A 24,892-nucleotide genomic window follows, 5' to 3' on the forward strand; every position below is an offset into this window, starting at 1 on the left:
AATCCGTGCCAAATTTCGTCAACCTATCTTGTCAAATAAAAAGGTTTTTGATCGTTCAGTTTATACGGCAGCTATATGCTATAGTGGTTCGAAATCGACGGCTCCAACAAATGAGCAGCTTCGTGGGGAGAAAAGAACGTGTGCAAAATTTCAGACCGAAATCTCAACAATTCAGCGACTAGTTCGCATATATACAGAAGGACATAACTAAATCGATCAGATAAGCAAGCTGATCATTTATAAATACATACATACATATTCATATGATTATATATACATACATATGTATATAGGCACTCCGCCATGTAATGTTGTTCATATAATGTTGAGAAGATCATATCAAGATTTAGGAACAGAAAACATATCTTAAATAAAAGTTCATTCTCAGACCTTCTAAAAACCACACAACGTAATATCTGTAAAGAAACAAGTGAAATTAAGGGGTCCTTTACGGTATGGCTCGTGATGTCAACGGTTTTAAACATTTAAAGCAATCTAACACTACCGGCGTCATCACACTCACCTTTCATTGCTTCTCTTACTGATATGCCCTTACACACCCAGTCAAGTGTAAGCCGAAAGGGAATAGTACATAAATGCGTGAGCGTAACATTTTTATTTTATTTTTACAGGAGTGCTAAGTTTATTGTTGTTGCTTGTTTTGCCATTCACGCAACCACAACTTTATCCCATGTTTCTTGCGTCAGCGACGAAATACGCTCCAAATGCGTATGCTCCAGTTCAAATGAGAGCCGTGGGCCGTGGGAGCTTTTTGCCATGGCTGCCGCTTCTAGATAATTTTGACTGTAATTACAATTTAATAAAAGCTCTAGCGAAGAAGAACAAGCGTTAACGCTTTTCGACAACTGTCAACGTTGGCGGTTTTCGTCCATAACTCTGTTGTTTTATGTTAAAAATGATTTTTTAGTATATTATAATTATGTACATACATACATATATATAAATATGTATCAACAAATTTTTCTAAACACCTTTTGTACTTACAGAACTATGAAAACTTCGGGTGTATGTGTACTTTTGTCCGCCACTGTGTCAATGTACATATGTATGTACATGCTACATGCATATACATATATACGTACGTATGTAGATATTTAGACCCGCACATTATGATAAGGCATGATTTGCAATTTTTTGCTCTCACAAACGAATTATTGCCAAGTGCTCTTGGAGGAAAAGTCTAACGGAAAAAATTCGATGAAGACAAAAATACCTCAGTTGTGCATTTATTAAATTAATATATGCTCACTTATTCTATAGTGGGCGGCCAAACTTCGAAAGGAAATAAACAAAAATATAATATTTTGATAATGATATTTCTATAAATAAAATAATTATCGGTTTGTTATCTATGTATATGCACTTATGTATGTATGTAAGTATCAGAATTCAAATGAGTGCCAAATTGAAGTTCATAATATTCTTAATACTTCTAACAGGCAGAAAACAATTAGGGTTTTTATAATCTTGCAACTTGCAAGGATTAAAGCCAAGAAGTACCTTCATGTACATGAGGCCTGTAAATTATATGCGATCTAGGGCCTTTACCCGATTTTATTCATTCTAGGCACAAATATGCACCGTTATAAGAAAAACGCGTTTTTATTAAAATAATTCACATATTGGCTGACACATGCGGTATGAAGTCACCCGGAAGTTCGAAAATTTCTATATTAGGTATATGAGGGTTAAGGAAATTAATGGCCCAATTCGAGAAATTTGTAACACCCAGACATACTACCATCAGGAAAAAATTGCCTCTCTATTGAGGCTTGAACAGTTTTGCTTCAATTTGGACCATTTTAAGTGGTAAGGTTTCACACCTCAAAAGCACTACATGTGAAAATTTGTATTTTGATATATTAATTGATTTTTGATTTGACGTAGGCGTGGCTGTAGTCACGGCCATTTTCACACGTTCATTGGACACGGCTCCTTTAAGGAACTCTCATACCATAAAAATAAATATAATATCTCTGGCGTATTTCGTAATTGATTTATTGCGCTTTTAGTACGTTTTTTTGTACCGTGATATAAGGATAGGGCGGGGTTAACATCCGAAATCATCAATTTTTACTCTGTCGGTAGAAGTTCTTATAATATTTGCGCACTGCGAATTTTATTGCTGTATCTTTATGGGTTTATGAGATATGTACAATAAACTTATTAGAGAGTTAAGACACGCCTACTTTTTGTTTTTAATTTTGTACCCACAGGCATAATCTGTAGCAACATATTTCAAGAGTACAAAACTTTAGTAAAAGAAATCAACTTTAAGTATACATACACATGTACATATATAGAAATATGTTAATATAATTACTCATTTCACAACTTTGATAATAGTAAGAACAAAGTTCAAGCCTTTTGTTTTCTTGAGGTATTTGTCAAAATCTTAACATAAATATTTTTCAATTATATATTAAGTACACTCATACTATATCATATTAACTTGAGAAAATCTCATCGGCAGTTGTGAAATTATACAAGCAAAGTTTTTCCTACGGGGAATTACAAAATTTTTATTAACGCCTATTGACAGGCCTGCATGTACATATTATATGTACATATCTGTCTACATCACTGCAAAAATAACAGAACAAATGTGTTGTAAAGTCCTCTGCTACTAGTCATCTATTAAACAGCAGTGGACCAGTTGACGGCTCTATATGAGAAGTGCTAGAAAGTGTAATTATTTGTTTTTTCTGAAACGATAATTTACTTGTATATTCAATATGAAAGTACAAATATCATCGGGAATACGAAAACATACCTGACAAATTTTAACACTTTCAATTCTCGTTCACGTTACAAATATTTATATATGTATATATGTACATCGTATATATCGTCACCTAAAATGCAAAATAACGTATCATCAAAAATTTGGATCACGATTCACTACCTCAAATTCCATACATAATATTACATACGTCCACCATATTAAGTTTTTTTTTTCACTGTTGTTCCATTTAATTTCGTGTTTCATTCACACCACTGTAAATTTTCGAAAATGTTGTTACGTTATTTTGCATTTTAGGTGACGATATGTAACATTGTTCTAGTACCTTCAAGTATCTAACAAGAAACGTAGTCTCGAAAGTATGAAAAGAACGAGTAGTCACGTCTGCACGTCTTTCAGGAAGAACTCTGATGCTCTGAAGAGTTGGAATATCTGGTCTAGGACTTTGTTAAGTGATCAATACATTTTTTATGAATTTTATTTGTTACTAGAGTACTCTCTAGACCATGTGGAGTAGGTTTATGATGCATGTCTCGCCATTTTGCACGTACCTATACATATGTATGTTGATATTTTTATTGCAAATATGGAACATGAAAGCATTCGTATGTGGTCAGTCTCTCTTTTTCACACAAATTAACTCCACAGCGCTGGGTATAAATAGCTAATATACAATCAAATTTGCAAGTCAGTTGAAACTCGTTGCCGCGTAAACATTTCGGCTGTTTGTTCCTGGTTGAAAAAAAATAAATAATAATTAAAATAAAAATGGGCAAAATTGTATTGTATGGGATAGAAGCCAGTCCACCAGTCCGTAGTGTATTATTGACACTGAAAGCATTGGATTTACCATATGAATTTATAAATGTCGATTTGTTTGCTAAAGCCAATAAATCGGAGGAATTTCTGAAAATTAACCCAGGCGGTACAGTACCGGCTTTATTGGATGATGGTCAGGCGATTTTGGATTCACATGCTATTATCGCATACTTAGCAAGCAAATATGGCAAAGATGATTCTCTCTATCCCAAAGATCTGGTGAAACGTTCAGTTGTCGATCACCGTTTATACTTTGAGGCTAGTATGGCCTTTGAGCGCGCACTACGTGGAACAACAAAACCTATTATCTTCGATAATGAAACTAATGTGCCACAGCAAAAAATCGACAATATAACTGAAGTGTATGGTATAGTGAACAAATTCCTACAGGATCATCCTTATGTTGCCGGCGACAACTTGACCATTGCAGACTTATCACTGATAGCATCGATCTCCTCAATGCATGCTTATATAGATAGCGATGCCACTAAGTATCCCAATTTGGTTGCATGGATTAAGCGCTTGGAGAAGTTACCTTACTATGAGAAAGCGAACGGCAACGGAGTTAAGCAGTTTATCGAATTGATTAAGTCGAAAAATATAACCATCGTACCTTAATCTGAAATATACGCATAAATGTGTGTTCTTTAATCAGTTTTGTGTTGTAAAATTGTTTTCGATACTACAGTTATCTATCTGTATGTATAATATTTGTTATATATGTACATATATGTAGTGTAAACAATACGACTGAAAATATAAACCTTTCAAATAAATGTTTAATAGAAAGCAAAAAATATAACTGCAGAGCTTTGATCAATGATAATATAATTATTTGTAATTATAGCGACTAGAAGAGAGAAAATACTGAAAYAGGTTCTGTGGGAGTGTATTTTTTTCCACACCGTGAGATCAAATATATGTATGTATATACACTGGTGGTCATATTTATAGGAACACTTCTATTTATTTTGAAACGTTGTTTTATTTCTCAATTAAAAAATGACATAATTTTCTAAACGGGGGTCATTATACATACGTATTATCTTATTATTCGATTATCGATTTATTGACTGATTGATTGATTTAAGAGAAAATCGTTTCTTGGSAACGTACGGAATAAACCGAAAAAAATTTATATTGACAAATAAATTTTTTGTTTTTCAAAAAATGCTATTTTAAGTTAGTATTTAGTCATATATACCACGKAGCGAAAAGAAGAAACGACTGGCGCGCGGTTGTTAACTCSGCTATAATTGCGTAAGCGGTGTCGACGCCACCGGTGAAATCGGTTCAGACTCTCACCTCTGTCTTCCTATGACTAAATATAATGTTGTTCGTTATTCAGGTTTATACTTACGATATTAGCGATTAATGTGTTAGGAAAATACATATGTAAGTATGTATATAAAAGTAACAAAGAAATCGAAAACGAAGGAGACCATGAGTTTGGCTTTGGGGGATGCGCTCGGATCATTTTGATAATAAATAAATTTTGATAACAGGTTGTAATCTTTGGAAAAAAAACAAAATATGTACATACATATAGTATATACAGAATGTATAATAATGATCTTACTTACGTAGGTTGCGTAGAGTGGAAATTCACAATTTTATTGTAAAGTTTGACATTTTTGATGGTATGCGTTCTCAGAACGTTTTGACATACAACCGCTATTTGTGCTGGTTACAGTGACTTAAAATATTCTTTTCGACCATTTTTTTACAACTTTCGTCGAGGACTAACTTATCAAGAGTGCATAGATGAACTTAACTCAATTTTTGACGATGAAGCTCCATCAAGGACCAATGTTTCGATAGTATGATTAATATAATCGAGGCCGTACATTCAAGACTTATTTCGGGAAGGTCGTTCAAAATCAGTTGTTGTTCTGGAAACTGATATTCCAAGATCATCATGGAACATATGATGAAATTAAGACAACTATAGGCATAACTGGCATACATTCATTCACAATTGAGTGAAAATATATATGTTCGCGTTGCTTTGAAACATGACTATGCCATCCTGACAGATGATGAATCGAGGATTTAGGCGCATGAACCCGAAGTAAACAGCAGTTGACTGTATGGATGTATAGTTGTGAACCAAACGACTTCTTTTCCCGTTCGTAAAAAATAATCGCCAACGTTTTTCGATACGTAAGGCATGTTTTGGAGATACCTCAATCAGAGTGACCAAATTGAAAAAACAAGAACGTAATTAGGTTACTCACTACTTGTCATAACGCATTGTAAAATTATAATATCACACACTTTTACACTTGTTTCAAAAAATTCTTCTTGTATTAAATACAAAAATTGGTTTACTTTTAAAATTCACGTACATAATTGTATTGATATTTCTGATGGCATAGATCATTTAACGGTTTATTTTTTGTAGTAAGCTTTTTATCATTTAGAAAGTGCTGAGTCAGGTTAATAAAATTGTGAAATCAGCGGATTAATAATCACTCACAATTTTTGATCATAAGAAGAATATAAGAAATAAATGTAGATAAGTGCAAATATAAACATAAAAATGATAAAATTGTTGTTTTCACCTAGTTTAACATTATATCTGTCACAACCCAAACCGAAAAAAGTAACGGTGAAAATTTAGCGTCTGTATCTTTATCATTCTTATTTTGCACACAGTATAAACAGCTATGTATAACGGCAATAAATATTGCAARTCTAGGGTTATCCAATGTTTGTAACTCGTTACCGGACAAACATTTCATCTGTTTATCTCATTGTTAAGAAAAAATTAATTAATAAAAATAGGAAAAATGTGTTGTATAGTATAGAAGTCAGCCCACAACTCCGTAGTATAGTATTGACATTGGAGGCGTTGGATTTACCATAAGAATTTAGACATCTCGATTTACATACTTGCTCGAGGTAATAAATCGGAGGAATATCAGGCGATTTTGGATTCACCTGCTATTATCGCATACTYAACAACCAAATATGATAAAGATGATTCGCACTATCCTAAAGATCTGGTGAAACGTTCAGTTGTCGATCACGGCTTATACTTTGAGGCCAGTATGGCCTTTGAGCGTGACCTACGCGGAACMACAAAACCTATAATCTTCGATAATGAAACTAATGTGCCACAGCAAAAAATCGACAATATGGTTGAGGTTTATGGTATAGTGAACAAATTCTTACAGTATCATCCTTATGATGCCGGCGAAAACTTGACCATTGYGGATTTTTCACTGATAACATCGATCTCCTCAGTGCATGCGTATATAGAGCGATGCATGCAAGAGAGCGAGAGTATCACAATTTGCATGGATTAAACGATTGGACAAGTTACCTAGTATGATGCACCGGAGGAGGTATCGACAGTGAGGCTGCTGAGTCTGTTAAAACTCACGTCTAGCGCAGACATCCTAAACGATGACTACTCCTGTTGGAACCTAACCTAACTTACCTTACTATGGAAATCATTTAATCTAGTTGATTAAGTCGTAGAATACTACCATCGTACCTTAATCTGAGATATACATACATATGTACATATCCTGTTACATAAATATGTACATATGTATTGCATATTTCAGATAAATATTTAATAGAAAACTGGAAAATATCAAAGCAAAGTTTTTCTAAATGACCATATAATTGTTATTAAAGAGACACAAAGATAATATACGTAGACAAACAAAAACACTATCATTATAATTATTTAATCAATAAATAATCAGTCGTTATCGTATGTTGTGTATTTATAGTATGTCTATCTGCCGGTTYTGTGGGAGCGTATTCTCTTCTCCACCGTGAGATCTACTGTATTATTTGAGATACAGTGGTGGTGACATAATTAGGAGTGTTGCTATTAAAAACCGACATCTTTTTTAACGTTTTTATATGTATTTTTATGTTAATTACAGGCTTATCGAAAAACAAAAAAAGGTTTAACTGCGATATAATGTCTATCATTCGTAAGAAATCAGATAGCCGATTGCTGTTCGGACAGCCGATAGKACAATATAGACTCCAATTTGTCAATTCTWTGAATCGTTATTAGTATATTTCGAWATTACAACMTGGYTAYAAGCATTTTATATTTAATACTCACATTCGGAATATATTATTGAAGAAGCTTTAATAATTAGTRTCATCTTAGTAATATTTTAGGCAAACCTAAGCAATGAGTTTGACTTTTTGTAGCACTCAAAAATGTTTGCATTATCTTTTTACTCTATTTTCTATCAATTACTGCTACATACATACATATGTAAGATAATATATTCAAATATTATTTCGAATTTGGACACAGCTGATTGCCGTAACAGAGACTGCCTTGTCAGAACAGCGCCTTACTCAACTGCTCATTTGTCATGGCAAACGGCTCAACACTCGTTTTGTTATCGAGAAGTACTCATTGCTAGCAAGTAGAGTAATCATCGCAATGAGCAGTTCTGGGAATTTCAATCAAATATTGATTATATCTAACACTTTTCAGAATTTCTCAAAATTAAMATAAGTGTTTAAGCCAAAAATATATGAATAAAACTACGATCACGTTTTAGAATTAGTGCAAAATACGAGTACGTTTATTCCGTTGCGAAAAAGTATGCATATGACAGCTGAGTTAATTTTGTGCAKTTATGTATATGGAAAGTGACCGATTGACAATGCGCACTCTACCCGAAAAGCCTCCGAGCTCTCAATGGCCAATTGCCATTTGATGAAGAACAGMTGATTTTCGTTTACCTACGCAACGCATTCTTTGTGACATACCTATACGTTACGTACACCTCTTCTTTCGCATACTTATCCGTCTTTGACGTACAAGTACCCATTCCTACTCGGCCTTTAGTTGTTGTTAAAGATAAAAGCTATCATTGTCAAATTGCATTTAAAAATTCGAGTWTGAAAAGCGTATTCGTCATAGAATGTCGTCGGTGAGTTCGCCGACTTATTACTGTAAGAGTGTGTGTTTCAGCATTCTCTGACCAAATTATACAGTTCGGGCACATCAGATCAGATCGGACCGTTTAAAATCAAGAAAAATATCTTATGATACCCTTTTATTCTACAAAAAATGTACCTTTGAAGGGTATTATAGCTTCRGTGCAGCCGATGTTAATGTTTTTTTTTAGTGTTATTCATGCGCCTATTTGTTGGCAAAACCCAAACCCTCGCAAACCCAATTTTTTGGGTACTTGTATTATTGGTGGCTCTTTACTTTTATTTATAGCACAAAAAGTATTACTGCAGTTCTGCAATAGATAGTCAGGTAGAGTGGCTGCCTTACGAAACAAATTAATTAGTTGAATTATTTATTGGACAATTTGAAGTAATAAATAAATAACTTTGAATATTAAGTCCATATTTATTAATATATGTATATGTATACATACATACATATATTGAAATGAATAACAAAGCGCAACAAAAAGTTTTAGCCGACTCAGAGAGAGAGATAGTTTAGTGTTTCATAATAATATTTACATACTATATAATCAATAAGTTTTAGTTAAACATATTAACGAAAATCAATAAGAGGTTCAGATAAATATTAGAAGAAGAGAGGAGAGAGATGTTTTATTGAGGTAGCATCATGCTACTACTCAMAGAAATTGCTGTCACTTCATAACATATTCTGGACCTGGGCCTTTGCGATATTTTCCTGTTCTCATAGAAATTTAGCGATAATGRAGAGATATAAGCCATCCAAGGCCAATAGCAATAATAATTAAGTTTGTTGAAAAATAAAATCGATCGTTTTCGATTTTTTTTTATTTTTTAATTTTAAATAAAAATTAAGGCTGAATGTGAGACAATCTGAAAACGAACACTTTTCACCGTTTTTTGTTATTTAAACTGGATATATTAAGTTTTCCACGAAGTTCGTAAAACCCAAAAGAAATTTCGAAGACTATAAAATATTGGGTAGTCGAAAAAGTCTTTTCGTATTTTGCCAATAGATGTTGTTCCAGTTGTATATCTTCAATGCTACAAATCACATTGTATCATACCATATAGTGTTGGAAAGGTGAGATTTTAAGCTTYATTTAGTCAAAAACAATTAATTTCGACCTATCGTTGAAAAATTCGATGAAATTATGGAAAAGATTGACCAGGCAGCCATGACATCGCTAAGGAACTTAACATTCATCATCAAACGCTTTTGAACCATTTAATAGAAGGTTTGCTGTTTGGGTACACATGAATTGTCTGTGAAAAATTGAATGGTCCGAATTAACATCTGCGATTCTTTGSTGAAACGAAATGAAATCGARCCATTTCTGAAAGGAATGGTAGCATAAGACRAAAAGTGGATCAAATACGGCAATAATGTGAGAAAAAGATCATGGTCCAAGCGTGTGAAGCTCAATAAATGGTCGCAAAGCCAGGATTGACGCCTCGAAAGATTATGCTGAGTGTTTGGTGGGATTGAAACGGAACTATCCACTATGAGCTGCTCCAGCCTGTTCGAACGATTGGTTCTACATTTTTCTGTCAACAATTAATGAGATTGAAGCAAGCAATCGRAAAAAAACCGCCAGAACTGATCAATAGAAAAGGCTTAGTCTTCAATCAGGACAACGCTGGACCACACACATCTTTGATGACTCGCCAAAAACTGGGAGAGCTTTCTCTGGGAAGTTTTGATGCATCCGCCATATATTCCTGATATTGCATCATCGGACTACCATTTGTTTGAGTCAATGCAGAACTCCCTTAATGGAATAAAGTTGGCTTCAAAAGAAGTCTGTGAAAATTTCTTGTCGCAGTTTTTCGCCGAAAAACTAGATTGAATGATGTCTCTAGCGAAAAAATGGCAGAATTATTAAAAAAAAAAAGTAAGTTGAAGTATGATTAGAAATACGAAAAGACTTTTTCGACTACCGATATGTACATAAATGACGAGCATGACTAGCCGAGTAAATTTGGCCAAATCCGTCTGTCTGCTATATATATACGAACTAGTCCCTCAGTYTTTGAGATATCAATCTGAAGTTTCTCCAAGTAGCTGTTCATTTGTCGGCACAGCTGTTATCGGACCACTATAACATATATAATTTATATGCCAATATAAATATATAATTATTATATCAAACTGAACTACTTACAATTCTGTGAAATGAAACGAGTATGGTAGCTACTGGTACTGAATTTTAGGCGGAGAGCTCGTGATAACCAGGTGTTCTTTGTAAATTTATACATATGTATTTATAAGCGTGTATGTCGCACATTTTTACTAGCGTATGATTACGTACGCGTTAAATATGTACTTGTGTTTTCAATATACCACACATTGTAAGTTTCAAAATAAACAAAGTCCAATCGAATAAAACCGAAGCAATCGCGCTTCCAGCGGCTCAGTTAAGTACAAGCGCTCAACACGGTCGCCAGCAGAAACAGTCGCAACGGATGAAATCCTCCATTCAAGCAGATAGATAAATCCACACGAAACATTTACGAAAACCTGTAACCAGAAGAAAATGGGAAAACTAGTGTTGTATGGCGTGGAGCCAAGCCCACCAGTGCGCGCTGTGAAAATGACCCTGGCAGCGCTGGGTCTACAATACGAATACAAATTAGTCAAACTACTTGATGGWGAGCACAAAACGGCAGAATTTATGCGGAAGAATCCRCAGCATACTGTACCTTTGCTGGAGGATGATGGTCAATACCTCTGGGACTCGCATGCAATTATGGCATATCTGGTACGTCGCTACGCTAAAGACGATRCACTTTATCCGAAGGACTTCATCCAACGCGCCATTGTCGATCAGCGTCTACATTTTGAAACGGGAGTTTTGTTCCAAGGCTGTTTACGCAACATAGCATTGCCTCTCTTCTATGRCAACGCTATCGAAGTGCCACGCGCTAAAATTGATGCAATTTATGAGGCATACGACTTTCTGGAGGTCTTTCTCGCTGACCAACCCTACCTGTGCGGACCGACCATCACTCTAGCCGACTTTAGTAACATCTCGACCGTTACCAGTTTCGCTGGGTTGGCGCCCATCGATGCGGCTAAGTATCCGAAATTGAAAGCTTGGGTCGCTCGCATGRGCCAAATACCGAACTATAATCAATCGAATGGTTATGGCGCACAAATGCTTGTAGATATGTTTAAGGAGAAAATCCAAAGGATTGTATAAAGATTGTGTTACAAAAGAGAATGTGATAATGATATAATTGTGATTTTAAGTGAAATAAAATGAAATGTTAAGCGTATGAAACTTTAGAGATTTGATTTAAACAGATGCTGATAATGACGTTCGGGAATAATTATCAAGCATCGCATGTRTTTGTTTTATATAAGTATGTATGTACATGTGTATGTTTTTTTATAATGGCGTGATAAAATGTACTTAAACAATGAATACAGCTCCTGCGGTTTTTTGTTTTGTTTTTTGGTAACAGAAACAATGAACCCTCACAACCCATGAAAAATAGAGCATAGAATCGTTACGGAAAGTTACTTCTTGACTTGAAATCTTCCTGCCGATTAACTGTATACTAAACGAGGTTCCAGGGAAGGGCCGCTTTGACGCTTGATTTTCTTAATCTAAAGTTGGAGAAAGCAGACGAAACACCCGATGACATCGAAAAAAAACGCAAACTGAATAATGGCACCTTTGTATTAAATTTCATTCAGATACCTCAAAATTGAACGAAGAAATTTATACTATGCCGTAAAATTAAATTTCATTTAAAAACCGTTGGCTCGAAACCAGTTTTGAACCCATATTCTTTTAGGCAAAGTTGTTCAAAAGAATCCCTGTAAATCAACCCTCTCTAATATACATATGCATATACATACACCTACATATATTTTACTAATTACTTATACGGATTTATATACTATGTACTGTATAGCACAGTCGATTGTCACTTCGAAAGATGATAACGTAAGCCTCTACAAAAGTGATTTTCAAGTGACCTTGTCTATTAGTAATTAAAAAAACTATTCTTTATATGTCTGCATATTAATATGTAATCGCTTATAATCCATATTTTATCTTTATACACTGAATAATGCATATTAAGTTTGCCAGAAGGTTTGTACAAAGGAAAAGTGAGAAGCTCTATGATATATATACATACATACATACATATGTACATGAATGTATAAATGATCTGCGTGACGAGCTGACTCGATTTAGTCAAATGCATCTTGTTATTGTATCGGCAGAATTCTGCCGAGTTAAAAAATTTGGGTCTGTTTCAGTTACGTAGACCCGATTGTCTTGGGAACAGGCCCATCTATTTGTTCGCTCAGTTTTTGAGATATCGCTCTGAAATTGTGCACATGTATTTTTCTCTACAAGAAGCTGCCCATTTGTCAGCAATTCTACAGTACGCGAATGCGTGCTTTTAGGTCAGGCCTATCAAAATCAAGTTCTTCAATGGAAACTTGTATATTCATCCTAGGTATTATAGCTTCGGTGCAGCCGACGTTAAGGTTTTCTCTCTTCTTAGCATCCGTGTGGTTACAAATCGTAAAAAAATAGTTTGTAACATAATATCTAAAATCATCGAAAGACAGTTGTTTGAGCGGCAGAAAATATTCTCCAGATATGCAGGAATATCGCCGCTCTGACAGTGCTTGGCTGTTTATGTAACCATATCCATTCCACAGATCCGACTATTATTATTAAGTTATTTTTTGGAACACGTATGTATTTCGAAATTGTAGCTATGACACTAACTATTAYTTGTATCGAAAAGGCAGAGCATACAATTTTAGTCTCAAACAAACCAAAACTGGCCTATAACATAGTCTGTTTGGACTTTTATTTACCTATGTTTATTACATTTAGTTATTCGCTGCTACCAAAAAACAMAAATAAGCGCATGTTTTTTTAGTTTTTAAACAAATATAGTTCTATGTTTTATTGAAAAAAAAAAAAATATTTTTAATTATATCCATACAAAATTGCCAATTGCTTATCATTTTTTTTTTAACATTAAAGCTTTTATTGTCATTATAAAWCGTCTTTGTGGGAAATTTTTCATTAACACATCACGAATTTTTACATTAATCAAAATAAAATTAAAAATTTACAAATGCAGTTTTACATAAACTTGTGTATATTCGATATCAACTTTTTCATAGGAATTTCTAGTATATGCACTTAAATTCATATTTAAATTTTCTATAAAATTTCAAAATTTTATAAATTTAAACATTTACAAAAATTTGTATACATACATGGATTAAAATTGTGCTTAAAACCCTATTAAAATCTAAAACCAAAATATGCATTTTAACTTATCAATATTGGAATCACTTTAATTTGATTTCGCCAAACAACTGCTTATATACGTGTATGAACAGATTCTATTTCAATAACAAACTTTAAGCATAACAATCAATAGGATTGAACAATTACAGTACAGACATTTGCATGTAACATATAATATATGTATGTATGTATTTAGCCATGGCAATGGATATTTTTGAACATGCTCATGGTCATAAGACGGGGTTTTAATCTTCAAACATTTGTGCACTATTTTCATTTTATTGTACAACCATATAAAATATACTTTTATTAAAAAAAAGTTATTATAAAAAGTTTTACTTTATCCAAATCTTAAGTATTCAGAGATTGTACCAAGAATACAATATTGCACAGTACATAGTTTTTTTACTCCTTACACTGAAAGAGTCAAATGAAAATTTTGAAAATAATAGTGTATATACAGATATATACACTACTTAACGAGAACCTGGGCTTCGCCCGTCAATCCTATAAGGCACGGCATATAACCTTAACAACGTAGAAATGTTTAACATTATGAAGAAGGTTTTCTTCTGTCCACTTCGGATTTGTAAACTAATTTCATGCGCTGCACACAGTCGCGATGGTTTAACTCCCACAGCAGAGAAGTAATATGTCCAAGCGTTGCTACATTATCATCAGCATCATGGATCCATTGCAGCAGTAGCTGATAAATCACCTGAAAAGTTATTATCGTTTATTGACTTGCTTGACTACAAGTATTTAAATTCTCAATAATTTGAACAGCTTTTAAATTTTGTATGAGCATAAGAATATACCTCTTTGATTCCACCATGCATTTGATGATCGATTACGGCTTGCTCGATTTGTCCTTCCGAGAGACCCAGCTCTCGCATCACATGTTTCCAACCTTCGCCCAGGTGTGTAGATATAGTTTCCAATATACGGTGATTTGGCTCTTCACGTGACTGCATCATAGCCACAATTGAAGTAGTTTTACGTGGTAGTTGTCTTTTTGTGTTGTCTACACCATTAGAACAACTAGGAGAATTGGGTTCGTCACTTTTACCACTTTTGCGTGTGTTGTTGGTAGCTATACCACTTATGTTGCTGTTAAAATTATAGACTGAACCAAAATGCAGCTGTTTTATGTTGGAGAATTGCATTACCATTTGTTGTTGAGCATTATGTACATTCATGGTGTTCATAGTAGTTGGTGCCATGGCACCGGCTGATGTTGGCGTCAAAGCATTGCTGTTTGACTGCAAGGCAACTGCTCCCGTCTGGGAGTTCAATCCAGTTTCACTTTCGAATGCATTTGTATAATTTGCTGAATCAACTGAATTATAGTTTGGTGCGGAGAGTTCCCGAACCACTGATTCTGTTAGTTCTGTTGAAGGTGTTGGTGTGTTGTTATTGCTAACTTGTAATTCTTCAGGTTCATCAACGGGCAGAGCATCGGTTTCTAGCCTTCCTGGAACACTTTTACTACCAAGGTTAACGTCTTCGGTCTCACTTTTATTGCTAGTTTTTTGAGAATCTTTGCCATTACTGAAAATGCCAGGCAGAAATTTTTTTAGTTTAGGCATTTTTTTATTTTCGTTAAAATTAATTCGAAAATTTCAATTGATTAAGTTCGATTTTTATCAAGACTCCGGAAATTCCAAAGAAAACAAAGAATATACAAAAGAAAAAAAAACAATTTTCAATTTTTGTCAACATATGTCTTATGATTGTCAATAAAAATAAATTTACGTTTGATGTCGCTGTAAACTGTATGACTATTCGTTAAATGAAGCTGCCAACTTCTTTTTATATTTAAATTTATATTGAACCCAAAACTTTCTAAGAATAAAACTAATGTCCATAAATGAAAGCGTATATCATTAATTGTACATAAATTGCGCTAATATTAGTTGGTGGTTTGGATCTAATTGGCATTTCATAGAAATTTTCATATAACTAAGCATAAAAACTAGAATTTTTTTTTCACAACTTTTGTATGAAATTACATTTACTTACTTAATTATTTCTTGGTTTTTCAACATACAAAGTGGCCGAAGGTATCCAAAGTAAGCATTTTTCGTTCTCTCTGAAATCAAATGGTTTATAAACAATAAGTTCTGGTATACGGTTCCACAACAATCGGTTTTACATAACTGGAACGGACTCGTATTCCTGAAATATATATAAAAATGTTTTATTCAGTACCAACAACAACAACAACAAAATTTTTTAATTCCCAAATTAAATAAAATAACACACTAGCTGTTTAGAGTTGGAACACTATTGACTCGATTTCAAATTGATTTTCGATTTATTATTTTATACTCTCATGAAAATAAAATGTTCCTAAGATTCTACATATTTTATTACAGTTTTTTAATTAGCTAAGTATACAAAATGGCATCATTGATTTCTAAAATTCGTTAAAAAGGCACTCAACGAAGAACTTAACGAAGCATTCTTCGGGTTTTGACCATGTTCGGGTAGAGTGCGGGACTTTTTAAAAGTGCGCTTCAAACAGTAATTGCAACGGTTCGTGTGCATCAACATTTTCCACTATTCTAAAATTTCAGAAGAACTGTCGCAGAAAAGAATAGGTGGATTGTCATAATTGTAGTTAGAAAGGAGTTTAGTAACTTTTTTCTTTCTATCAAAAAGTGCAATTGAATTAGAATAAAAAATAATAAGAAAAGTCGCTAGACAAAAAATTTTACCAACTAGCTTATATTTTTTGTCGAATTGTTTAAGAAGAAATTRCCACAAAATGGTTGGCGCTACAAAAATCCGTATTGATGAGGTAAGTCAACCTAACTAGCATAATTTAAAGATAATATTATAGTTCATAAATATTAATAAATTTAATGACCTGTAAATAATATTACATACATACTAGGAAACTAAGGGAATTGGCTGATTAGGCCCTCGGCCCTTAGTTCATAAATAAATTTCTATATATACATATAAATTGGTCGTTGTGTACACATGTCTACCTACATGATTACAACTTATCCAAATCGGATCTATGTTCTTTGTTATTGGTTCTTAACTGAATTCCCGTTTAACTGTAGTATTAAAGTAGAAGGGGTGGAAACAAAATGGAGTATGGTACTTGGCGCCCAATTGAATTCTTATATATTTGCAAAAAATCGGTGTTCTGTTTGCACATGCCAACAATTTCCAAATATTCAAGTAACCCTTATACTTTTCACGGAAAATAAACGAGTTCTATCACATGGTTGCGAATTTTTTTTTATTGTGATACATTTCCAAAATATATTATAAAAATTATAATTTGCTTATCGAATATTATTTACATTTAAAATTTGTGCTAATTGTAATGTTTTAATTTTTTCAAAGAATGAAACAAACACCTTTGCCAAGGTAAAGAAATTTGGTGCTGCAAATGCAACTGAGAATACTAAGCGTGCAGCCTTAGGGGACTTACAGAATCGAGCAGTTCTAAGGCATGCCAATGGTAAAGAAGGTGCACAGAAGGAGTAAGTGCTATTTATTTTAAACAAAAATGTATTTTGATTACAAATTTAATGCATTTTCTCTTCAGTATTGACTCCAAACTGAAAAATGTAATTCAAAATACCAAACCACGTGTGGATACACATTGGAAAAAGGCGTCAGGAGCCACTGTCAAGTCTGCTGCTGAACAGCCGAAAAAGATTCTTACGCGATCAAATTCTACACGAGCTGAAACAGCAGCTTTGCAAAGAAATGCTGTGACTGGCCTTAACAAACACAAGACGCTTACTACAAAAGTAGTGGAACAAAAATTACAACAGGCAAAACGTAAGTATATGGTATATTGAAGTGCGTTTGAAAATTGGTTTACCATTTGTTTTATTTGTAAACATAGTTATTAAAGCAAAGGCTACACAGGATGAAAAACCAAAGAAATCTGGCGAAGCACTTACATTAAAGCGTGAAGACAGCAACTTATCGCTCAAGTCGCTGTCAAAACTAAAGGCAGCTTTGACAAGAGAAGCGAATAAGGTTACTGCTGGAAAACTAATAGCACAGAGCGTAAAACCAGAAACCAAATCTGTTTCTGAGTCGTCGGATTCAGACAGCGAAAGTAGCAAAAATGTTGAAGCACAATTCTCAAGTGCACAAACATACTCACCTGAAGTAGAAGATTTCGCTGAAATTGAAGATATTGATTCTGGCGATTCGGATCAACTGCTACTAGTATCGGAATACGTGAATGATATATATAATTACCTTTTTCAATTAGAGGAAGAACAGGTTATACGGGAAAATCATTTGGATGACCAAGTGGAGGTTTATCCTAAAATGCGCGCTGTACTCATCGACTGGATTAACGAAGTACACTTTCAGTTTCATTTAACACCAGAAACATTCCAAATGACAGTGGCAATTATCGATCGCTACTTGCAAGAAGTAAAGGATACAAAACGCACACATTTGCAATTGGTAGGTGTGACGGCTCTATTCATTGCGGCCAAGTATGAAGAGTTAGTTCCCCCATCGATTGCCGATTTTGTCTATATAACCGACGACACATACAATTCCAAACAAATCGTGCAAATGGAGTTGAAAATCATTAAAACACTCGAATGCAATTTGTCGCGTCCTTTGCCAATACATTTTTTGCGTCGCTTCTCTAAGGCGGCTAAAGTAGAAGATATACACCACGCGTTGGCTAAATATTTTCTCGAATTGACATCAATCGAATACGATTTAGCTTCATACAAGCCGTCCGAGGTAATATTAGAATATACTTTTTATATATATTAAAATTTATAAATATTTATCTGTCAGATCGCCGCTGCATCTCTCTTCTTAGCCCTGCATTTGCTTAAAGAGAACGCTAAAGCACCAACGGGCTTCAACAACAAACTCTGGTCTCCTACAATGCAATATTACTCGCGGTACACCGCAGAGCATTTGAGACCTATCGCCACGAAAATTGCAAGTGTGGTGCAAAATGCGCCATCTGCCAAACTAAAGGCTGTTTACACGAAATACCAATCATCGAAATTATATAAAATCGCGATGCGTTCAGAATTATATGATAAACTAATTGATTCAATAATTAACCATACCGAATGAGAAATAGTTACGGGCAGCTATAGCGACAGGGGCTGCAATGCGCTTAATTTTTGTTTATGTCGTTTAGTTTAATTGTTAGTTTTTTTTTTACTTTATTTTATAAACAATTCAATATTTTTATTATCAAATATTTCAAAAAAAAATATATATTTTTACTTTTAAGTTTTATGCGACAATTTAAATTAGATTAAAAAACACTGTCCCGGATCGTCGGTAAATGTCATAGATACAAACTTCCATGTAATGCTCTGCATTATAGCAATTAAGGAAGTTTGCAATTGCGGAATTATTTCATCGAAAGCAGCAATCAAGGACAATACTAACTTCAACTTCTGTTTGTACGAGTATTCGGATATTTAGTCTTAAATAAATTGCTGAATACCTGTTATAATTAATGTAATGTAGTGTCTGTATTAGAGTTTGTGAAAATGTAATATTTCCTAAATGTGAGGAAAGCACCACCGACTAACCAACGTATATTAGTGTCTAAATGTACTTTATATCAATTTTTGTATCAAAAATATTGCTGAGAAAGCGCCTTCTTTTCTCAACCGAAACCTATAAGTTCAAAAATACTTTTATCAAATGTGCTTGCTTCGGTTGTCATGAAGTCGGCGTTCTCATCAGCGCAAGTTTTTTTTTTTTATTCATATTATGTCCAATTTTGGCAGAATTAGAATTAATGTAGTTCAAAACCCCAAAAAAGAAAGAAAAACACACATTTTTAAATTGAACAATGTTTGTAGGCTCAAACTGAATGTAATTTCTGCTATATTTGTTTGTAATTTAAGGTTCACAAGCATAGTCGGAACGCACGCGACATCATGGTGTCTACTGCTGCCTCGAGAGTTTTTTTCCTGCTATGCCAGAAATAATTTTGATTGTGAATAAAATGTATTTTGCTCAAAAAATAATACCATGCATTTAATTTGAATTTTTTCAAGTAAATATTAAAATCCTTTGTAATGCTCTGTCTGCTTTATATAAGCGGATTTATTCTTTTTTACATGGTTTTTTGTTTTTGCTCCAGTCGACCTGCACAGAGGTCGATATGCCGCGCATATTTCGGTAATAGTAGCTCAGCAGCGAAGCGAAGCAACGCACCAAATACCGAAACATAAGAAAATTTCAAAAATTTGCTATCTACCATGTATGTAAACTTGTGTGAATGTGAATAGGAAGAGGCACATGAGGTAGGTATGTCAATTCCATCACGTCCGTTTAACTACTATCGCGCATACCGAACAACAATCATTGCGTATATTTGGAAAGTTGTAGACATTTCCCAAAACTGAGCCCCTGCCACTGCAGCGGCCATTTTTTCAGTCGCTTAGTGTAGTGGCTATGCGTCTTCTTCAGCGGTAGTATATGTGCTGATAAGGGGAAAGAAATGTTTGTTTGCCTCGCTTCGATTATCGGCTCTCCTCCGTTGGAAATCAAATATTTCTGTATAAGTAAGTTTGACCCCCTCATGCAATCGAATGCTCACTAGTGTGTGTGTGTTACGTCGTAAGTGTCGAAAAATAACGACGCTCATAAAACCGTCAAACTCGGATTTCGAATAGGAGCGCAGCAAAAATAAGAAAGTAGCACTTTTTTGGTCAAAATGTAAACAATAATAATAACAAACACAACACAACAGCGTCAATAACAGTTGTAATTGTGGTAAATTCTGTTAATCTACAGAGACCTGTAATACTTTCACTGGCAAACTGACCTTCCGCAAATTTATGTACGCAAAAGTAAGCATAAAATTTACCCAAAYGGATGTGTATGAAGGTATTAACATTTGATGACAAATGTCACATCATTGGAATGCCAGTAGGTGTAACACAGCTAAGAACGGTAAAATATGCTGAGGCATATTTCCAAGATTCTGGTTTATCTAACCGAAACGTATTTGGATTTCCTCTAAAGACTCCCAGTATAATATCACACGACGAAATTTATATTTTAAGATGATGCATCAAATTAACGAATATATTTATATACATAAGTGGAAGATGCTAGCAAACTGGACTTTCGTCACATAAGAAAAGTTATCTAAATTGCGGCTTACGTGTAGCAGTGGCTACAATATTATCATTATCATTGAGGTGTGTACTTTCTGCCATCTGCCATCCAACAAATAGGTGATGATACAAGTGGTATTATAGATAAAGTATTACTTGGGCCCCATCAACTTAAAAAAAGAATACAAGGCAAAACACCTTTTAAGTAAATAAATATTTTATTTTTGTTTTAACCTCACTTTATTACTTTTTTCGCATGACAATAACTAGTTATATGACTGTATCACCTAAGAATAATTTTAGTTGAATGCAGTGTAATTTATTGTTATAAATACTTCAATATTTTCGAAAAATACGTTTTAAGAAGTCAAGTGCCCAATTTGTGCCACAAATAGAACACAAACTAATKTTTTAGCGCTCTCGTTAAATGCACTATATGCGCACTTATTCAGCACGTGACCTCGTCGAAGTTGGCAGCTACGTGTTAGAGCGAATACCGCAGATTCGGCAACCGTATAGCATTTATTCGAATTGAGTCCCTTGGTTATGATTAGCTTACGATGCGTATACATACAGATTTAAGTAATAATAAAAAGGAAACATGAATGGAGTTTTTCTATTTTTTATAATTATTTAATTTCGTTTTTTTTCTTCGCTTTATCTGGTTCTTTATCTTTACGTTTATAGTGTATAGTTTTATTATATGTAGACGCGACCTGCATTTGTTGTTGGTATTTTTCGCGCGGCAATTTAAGAAATAGTGTAACTGTTATTGTTGCTACTKTACTAATTCAGCTTGGCTTTGCACACCAAATCTTCACTTAACCCTGGAAAGTCGACAAGAATTTTGAGACAATATCCTTCAGTTTGGCATCGGAGGCCTCAGAGATTTGACCATCCTTCGCGATTTGATCGAGCAGACCTTGTTCRTTGGTCTTAATGTGTTGCAAGAATTCCTTTTCGAACTTTGTGATCTTGGCGGGATCCATCTTGTCCAAATGACCGCGTACACCGCAGTAGATGACAGCAACCTAAAAGTGTGGAACGAAAACCATGAAATATGTTCAGTAAAACCGCAAATTAAGAGAACATAATCTATTTTTTTTGCCACTTACCTGATCTTCAATTGACATTGGCACGTATTGGCCTTGTTTCAACAATTCAGTCAAACGCACACCACGGTTCAACAGTTGTTGAGTAGCAGCATCCAAATCGGAACCGAATTGGGCGAAAGCAGCTACTTCACGGTATTGAGCCAATTCCAATTTCATGGAACCAGCGACCTGCTTCATGGCTTTGGTTTGGGCAGCTGAACCGACACGGGATACAGACAGACCGACGTTAATGGCTGGACGAATACCCTTGTAGAACAATTCAGTTTCCAAAAAGATCTGACCGTCAGTGATGGAGATGACATTGGTTGGAATGTAGGCGGACACATCACCAGCCTGTGTCTCAATGACGGGCAAGGCGGTCAAAGAGCCACCACCCATAGCGGGCGACATTTTGGCGGCACGCTCCAACAAACGGGAGTGCAAATAGAACACATCACCGGGGTAGGCCTCACGACCTGGTGGACGACGCAACAACAGGGACATTTGACGGTAAGCAACAGCTTGTTTCGACAAATCGTCATAGATGATCAAAGCGTGCTTTCCCTTGTCACGGAAGTATTCACCCATGGCGCAGCCAGAGTAGGGAGCCAAGTACTGCAGAGGAGCAGCATCAGAGGCGGTAGCCGACACAATGATAGAGTAGTTCATGGCACCAGCATCGGTTAAACGTTTCACAATCTGGGCGACAGTCGAACGTTTCTGACCAATGGCAACGTAGATGCAGTACAATTTCTTGCTTTCATCTTGTCCATCGTTGAAACGCTTCTGGTTGATGATGGTATCAATAGCCAAAGCGGTTTTACTGTAGTAATTATATACATACAAAATTAGATGACATAMATKTTTTTKATATTCAWGYTTTTGTAGATAAATAAATGTGAATATGTCTTGTTTGCTTACCCAGTCTGTCTGTCACCAATGATCAACTCACGTTGACCACGACCAATTGGCACCAACGAATCGACGGCTTTGATRCCAGTCTGCATAGGTTCGCGCACAGATACACGGGGAATGATACCGGGGGCCTTGATACCGACACGGAAACGATCCTTGGTGTTGATAGCTCCCTTACCGTCAATGGCGTTACCCAAAGCATCGACGACGCGTCCCAACAATTGATCACCGACTGGTACGTCGACAATAGCACCGGTACGCTTGACAATATCACCTTGCTTGATCAATTTGTCATTACCGAAGACGACAACACCGACGTTGTCAGGTTCCAAATTCAAAGCCATACCTTTCAGACCAGAGGAGAATTCCACCATCTCATCGGCTTGGATGTTATTCAAACCATAGACGCGAGCAATACCATCACCAATGCTCAACACACGACCGGTCTCTTCCAAATCGGCCTTGGGGGCAACACCCAAGATGCGCTCTTCCAAAATGGAAGAAATCTCGGCGCTACGTTGTGTGGCCGAGACATGAAGTTTACGTGCAGCCAATGAAGCAGCAGGGTAAGCAGCCTTGCAGGCGACCTAAACGAATGAAATAAACAAAACGTTCAATGAATGTTTGAGATTTTATGATACTTTTTTACTGTGGCAATTGCTTACAACAGATGTTGTCAAAGGACTGGCACATCAGTGAATATAAAATTGCCTCTTTGAATTTTCTGGCAAGAATTTTAAAATTGTTTCAAACCAACTTTAAAAAGGTCTGACCCAGAGTGCACTTGCTTTTGATTTCATATTGAATTCATTAAGAACAAGTTCTCATTTTTTAGTTTCTTATGTAAGCAATAGTGTGACGGATTGCTCTATAGACATGCATGCTAATTGACCGGTTATGGGTGTAACCAAGTAAACAACTTTTGGAGGACTTCCGAAAAAAGTAAAAACATTTCATGCTTTAATACACTCTGTATAACATTTTAAAATTTTCACCATCGTTAACATAACCTAAAAATCGATATCACTCGTAGCAATCGTTGTCTCGTTCACTGTTCACACGAGCGCTACTCGGTGATTTGGGTAACTGCTGGACTATGCATTATGTAATTGAAAAATATTCAATGCATTATAAGTTTTTGTTTGAAAAAAAATTTGGAATATCACACACCTATTACAATTAGATTATTTTACATCAAAAACAAATCACTATTATGTAACACTATGTTCCAACCTGCACACTTTATAAAATACGCGTGAATAATTATACCAGCATGTTGCGTAACTTTCTTCATCGATCTCTATCAAAACTCTTCTTGTAAAGACTAGTTAATTTACACAACATAATTGACAAAWATAGTTTGGAAAACTAGCAGTATTATTCCAATAAGTTCAAGATTTCAATTTGAATGTGTGCATACACATTTTCAGGCGTTTTTCTTTCTTTTATAAGTTTTTTATTTAATTTAACCGGTGCATACCTGTGTAGCAGCCTTAGGCAATGTGCGGGCCACAGACGAGGCCAAACGTGCAGAAATCATGGACATCTTAATTTAATTCTTCTGTAATTTCTTCACCGGAATAAGAAAATCTCTTGCACCCAACTACAATTCTCTCGACTTATTTTTCAAAAGATGGTTGGTTGATGGCTGCTGAGTTCACGTTCACCCTATTCGCAAATTATTACGAATTGCCGACGTTCGACGTTTAGAAGTTTCGTTAAATTGCGCGATGAATTTTTGCTGAATGCGAATGAATTTTGGATAAACTGGACGATTATTCGTTGACAAAAAGTGAGATTGCCATTAATATTTACGCTTATTTTTTTATATATTTCTAACATAATTCGACATTATTTGCTTATATTACTTATGGTAGAAAATATTCGCTGTCAACAGAATATTTCAGACCAAGAAGAGTGAATTGAAATTAAAACAAATAAATCTTTATTATTACAATCATTTTTTATAAG

At 34.8% G+C, this 24,892-nt stretch overlaps 4 protein-coding genes across 5 annotated transcripts; 2 read left to right on the top strand and 2 right to left on the bottom strand.

Moving 5' to 3' along the window:
* The first annotated feature begins 3,439 nt into the window (after nucleotides 1-3,439).
* LOC108975359 lies at nucleotides 3,440-11,799 on the top strand. The gene is made up of 3 exons (XM_018943785.1): nucleotides 3,440-4,192; nucleotides 6,454-6,831; nucleotides 11,008-11,799. The coding sequence occupies exons 1-3, from the start codon at nucleotides 3,533-3,535 to the stop codon at nucleotides 11,716-11,718; spliced, it is 1,749 nt and encodes a 582-aa protein (XP_018799330.1). The 5' UTR covers nucleotides 3,440-3,532; the 3' UTR covers nucleotides 11,719-11,799.
* A 2,314-nt stretch (nucleotides 11,800-14,113) lies between these two features.
* LOC108975421 lies at nucleotides 14,114-15,959 on the bottom strand. Of its 2 annotated transcripts, XM_018943909.1 has the most exons (3): nucleotides 15,832-15,959; nucleotides 14,628-15,360; nucleotides 14,114-14,527 (listed from the first exon to the last, which is right to left on the bottom strand). In XM_018943909.1, the coding sequence occupies exons 1-3, from the start codon at nucleotides 15,855-15,857 to the stop codon at nucleotides 14,363-14,365; spliced, it is 924 nt and encodes a 307-aa protein (XP_018799454.1). In that variant the 5' UTR covers nucleotides 15,858-15,959; the 3' UTR covers nucleotides 14,114-14,362. The 2 variants fall into 2 exon arrangements, with proteins under 2 accessions (XP_018799454.1, XP_018799445.1); XM_018943900.1 differs by lacking the exon at nucleotides 15,832-15,959 and having other exon boundaries at nucleotides 14,628-15,523.
* Nucleotides 15,960-16,317: 358 nt separating this feature from the next.
* LOC108975918 (G2/mitotic-specific cyclin-B) lies at nucleotides 16,318-19,814 on the top strand. The gene is made up of 5 exons (XM_018944756.1): nucleotides 16,318-16,612; nucleotides 17,173-17,312; nucleotides 17,378-17,616; nucleotides 17,684-18,552; nucleotides 18,610-19,814. The coding sequence occupies exons 1-5, from the start codon at nucleotides 16,580-16,582 to the stop codon at nucleotides 18,898-18,900; spliced, it is 1,572 nt and encodes a 523-aa protein (XP_018800301.1). The 5' UTR covers nucleotides 16,318-16,579; the 3' UTR covers nucleotides 18,901-19,814.
* A 1,704-nt stretch (nucleotides 19,815-21,518) lies between these two features.
* On the bottom strand, nucleotides 21,519-24,621 carry LOC108975871 (ATP synthase subunit alpha, mitochondrial). The gene is made up of 4 exons (XM_018944665.1): nucleotides 24,402-24,621; nucleotides 22,928-23,508; nucleotides 22,028-22,829; nucleotides 21,519-21,943 (listed from the first exon to the last, which is right to left on the bottom strand). Exons 1-4 carry the CDS (start codon nucleotides 24,465-24,467, stop codon nucleotides 21,734-21,736), a joined length of 1,659 nt encoding a protein of 552 aa, XP_018800210.1. The 5' UTR covers nucleotides 24,468-24,621; the 3' UTR covers nucleotides 21,519-21,733.
* Between the last annotated feature and the right edge of the window lie 271 nt (nucleotides 24,622-24,892).

Source organism: Bactrocera latifrons, unplaced genomic scaffold, assembly GCF_001853355.1.
Source record: "Bactrocera latifrons isolate USDA-ARS-PBARC rearing strain unplaced genomic scaffold, ASM185335v1 scaffold_114, whole genome shotgun sequence".
In the NCBI taxonomy this organism is placed as follows: Eukaryota; Metazoa; Arthropoda; class Insecta; order Diptera; family Tephritidae; genus Bactrocera; species Bactrocera latifrons.

Coding starts and splice junctions, on each gene's coding strand:
- LOC108975421 (XM_018943900.1), bottom strand. CDS start 15,398: ATGCCTAAACTAAAAAAATTTCTGCCTGGCATTTTCAGTAATGGCAAA. Junction 14,528..14,627: donor TGCATGGTGGAATCAAAGAG/GTATATTCTTAT, acceptor ATAACTTTTCAG/GTGATTTATCAGCTACTGCT.
- LOC108975918 (XM_018944756.1), top strand. CDS start 16,580: ATGGTTGGCGCTACAAAAATCCGTATTGATGAG. Junction 17,617..17,683: donor AAAATTACAACAGGCAAAAC/GTAAGTATATGG, acceptor TTGTAAACATAG/TTATTAAAGCAAAGGCTACA. Junction 18,553..18,609: donor CTTCATACAAGCCGTCCGAG/GTAATATTAGAA, acceptor TTTATCTGTCAG/ATCGCCGCTGCATCTCTCTT.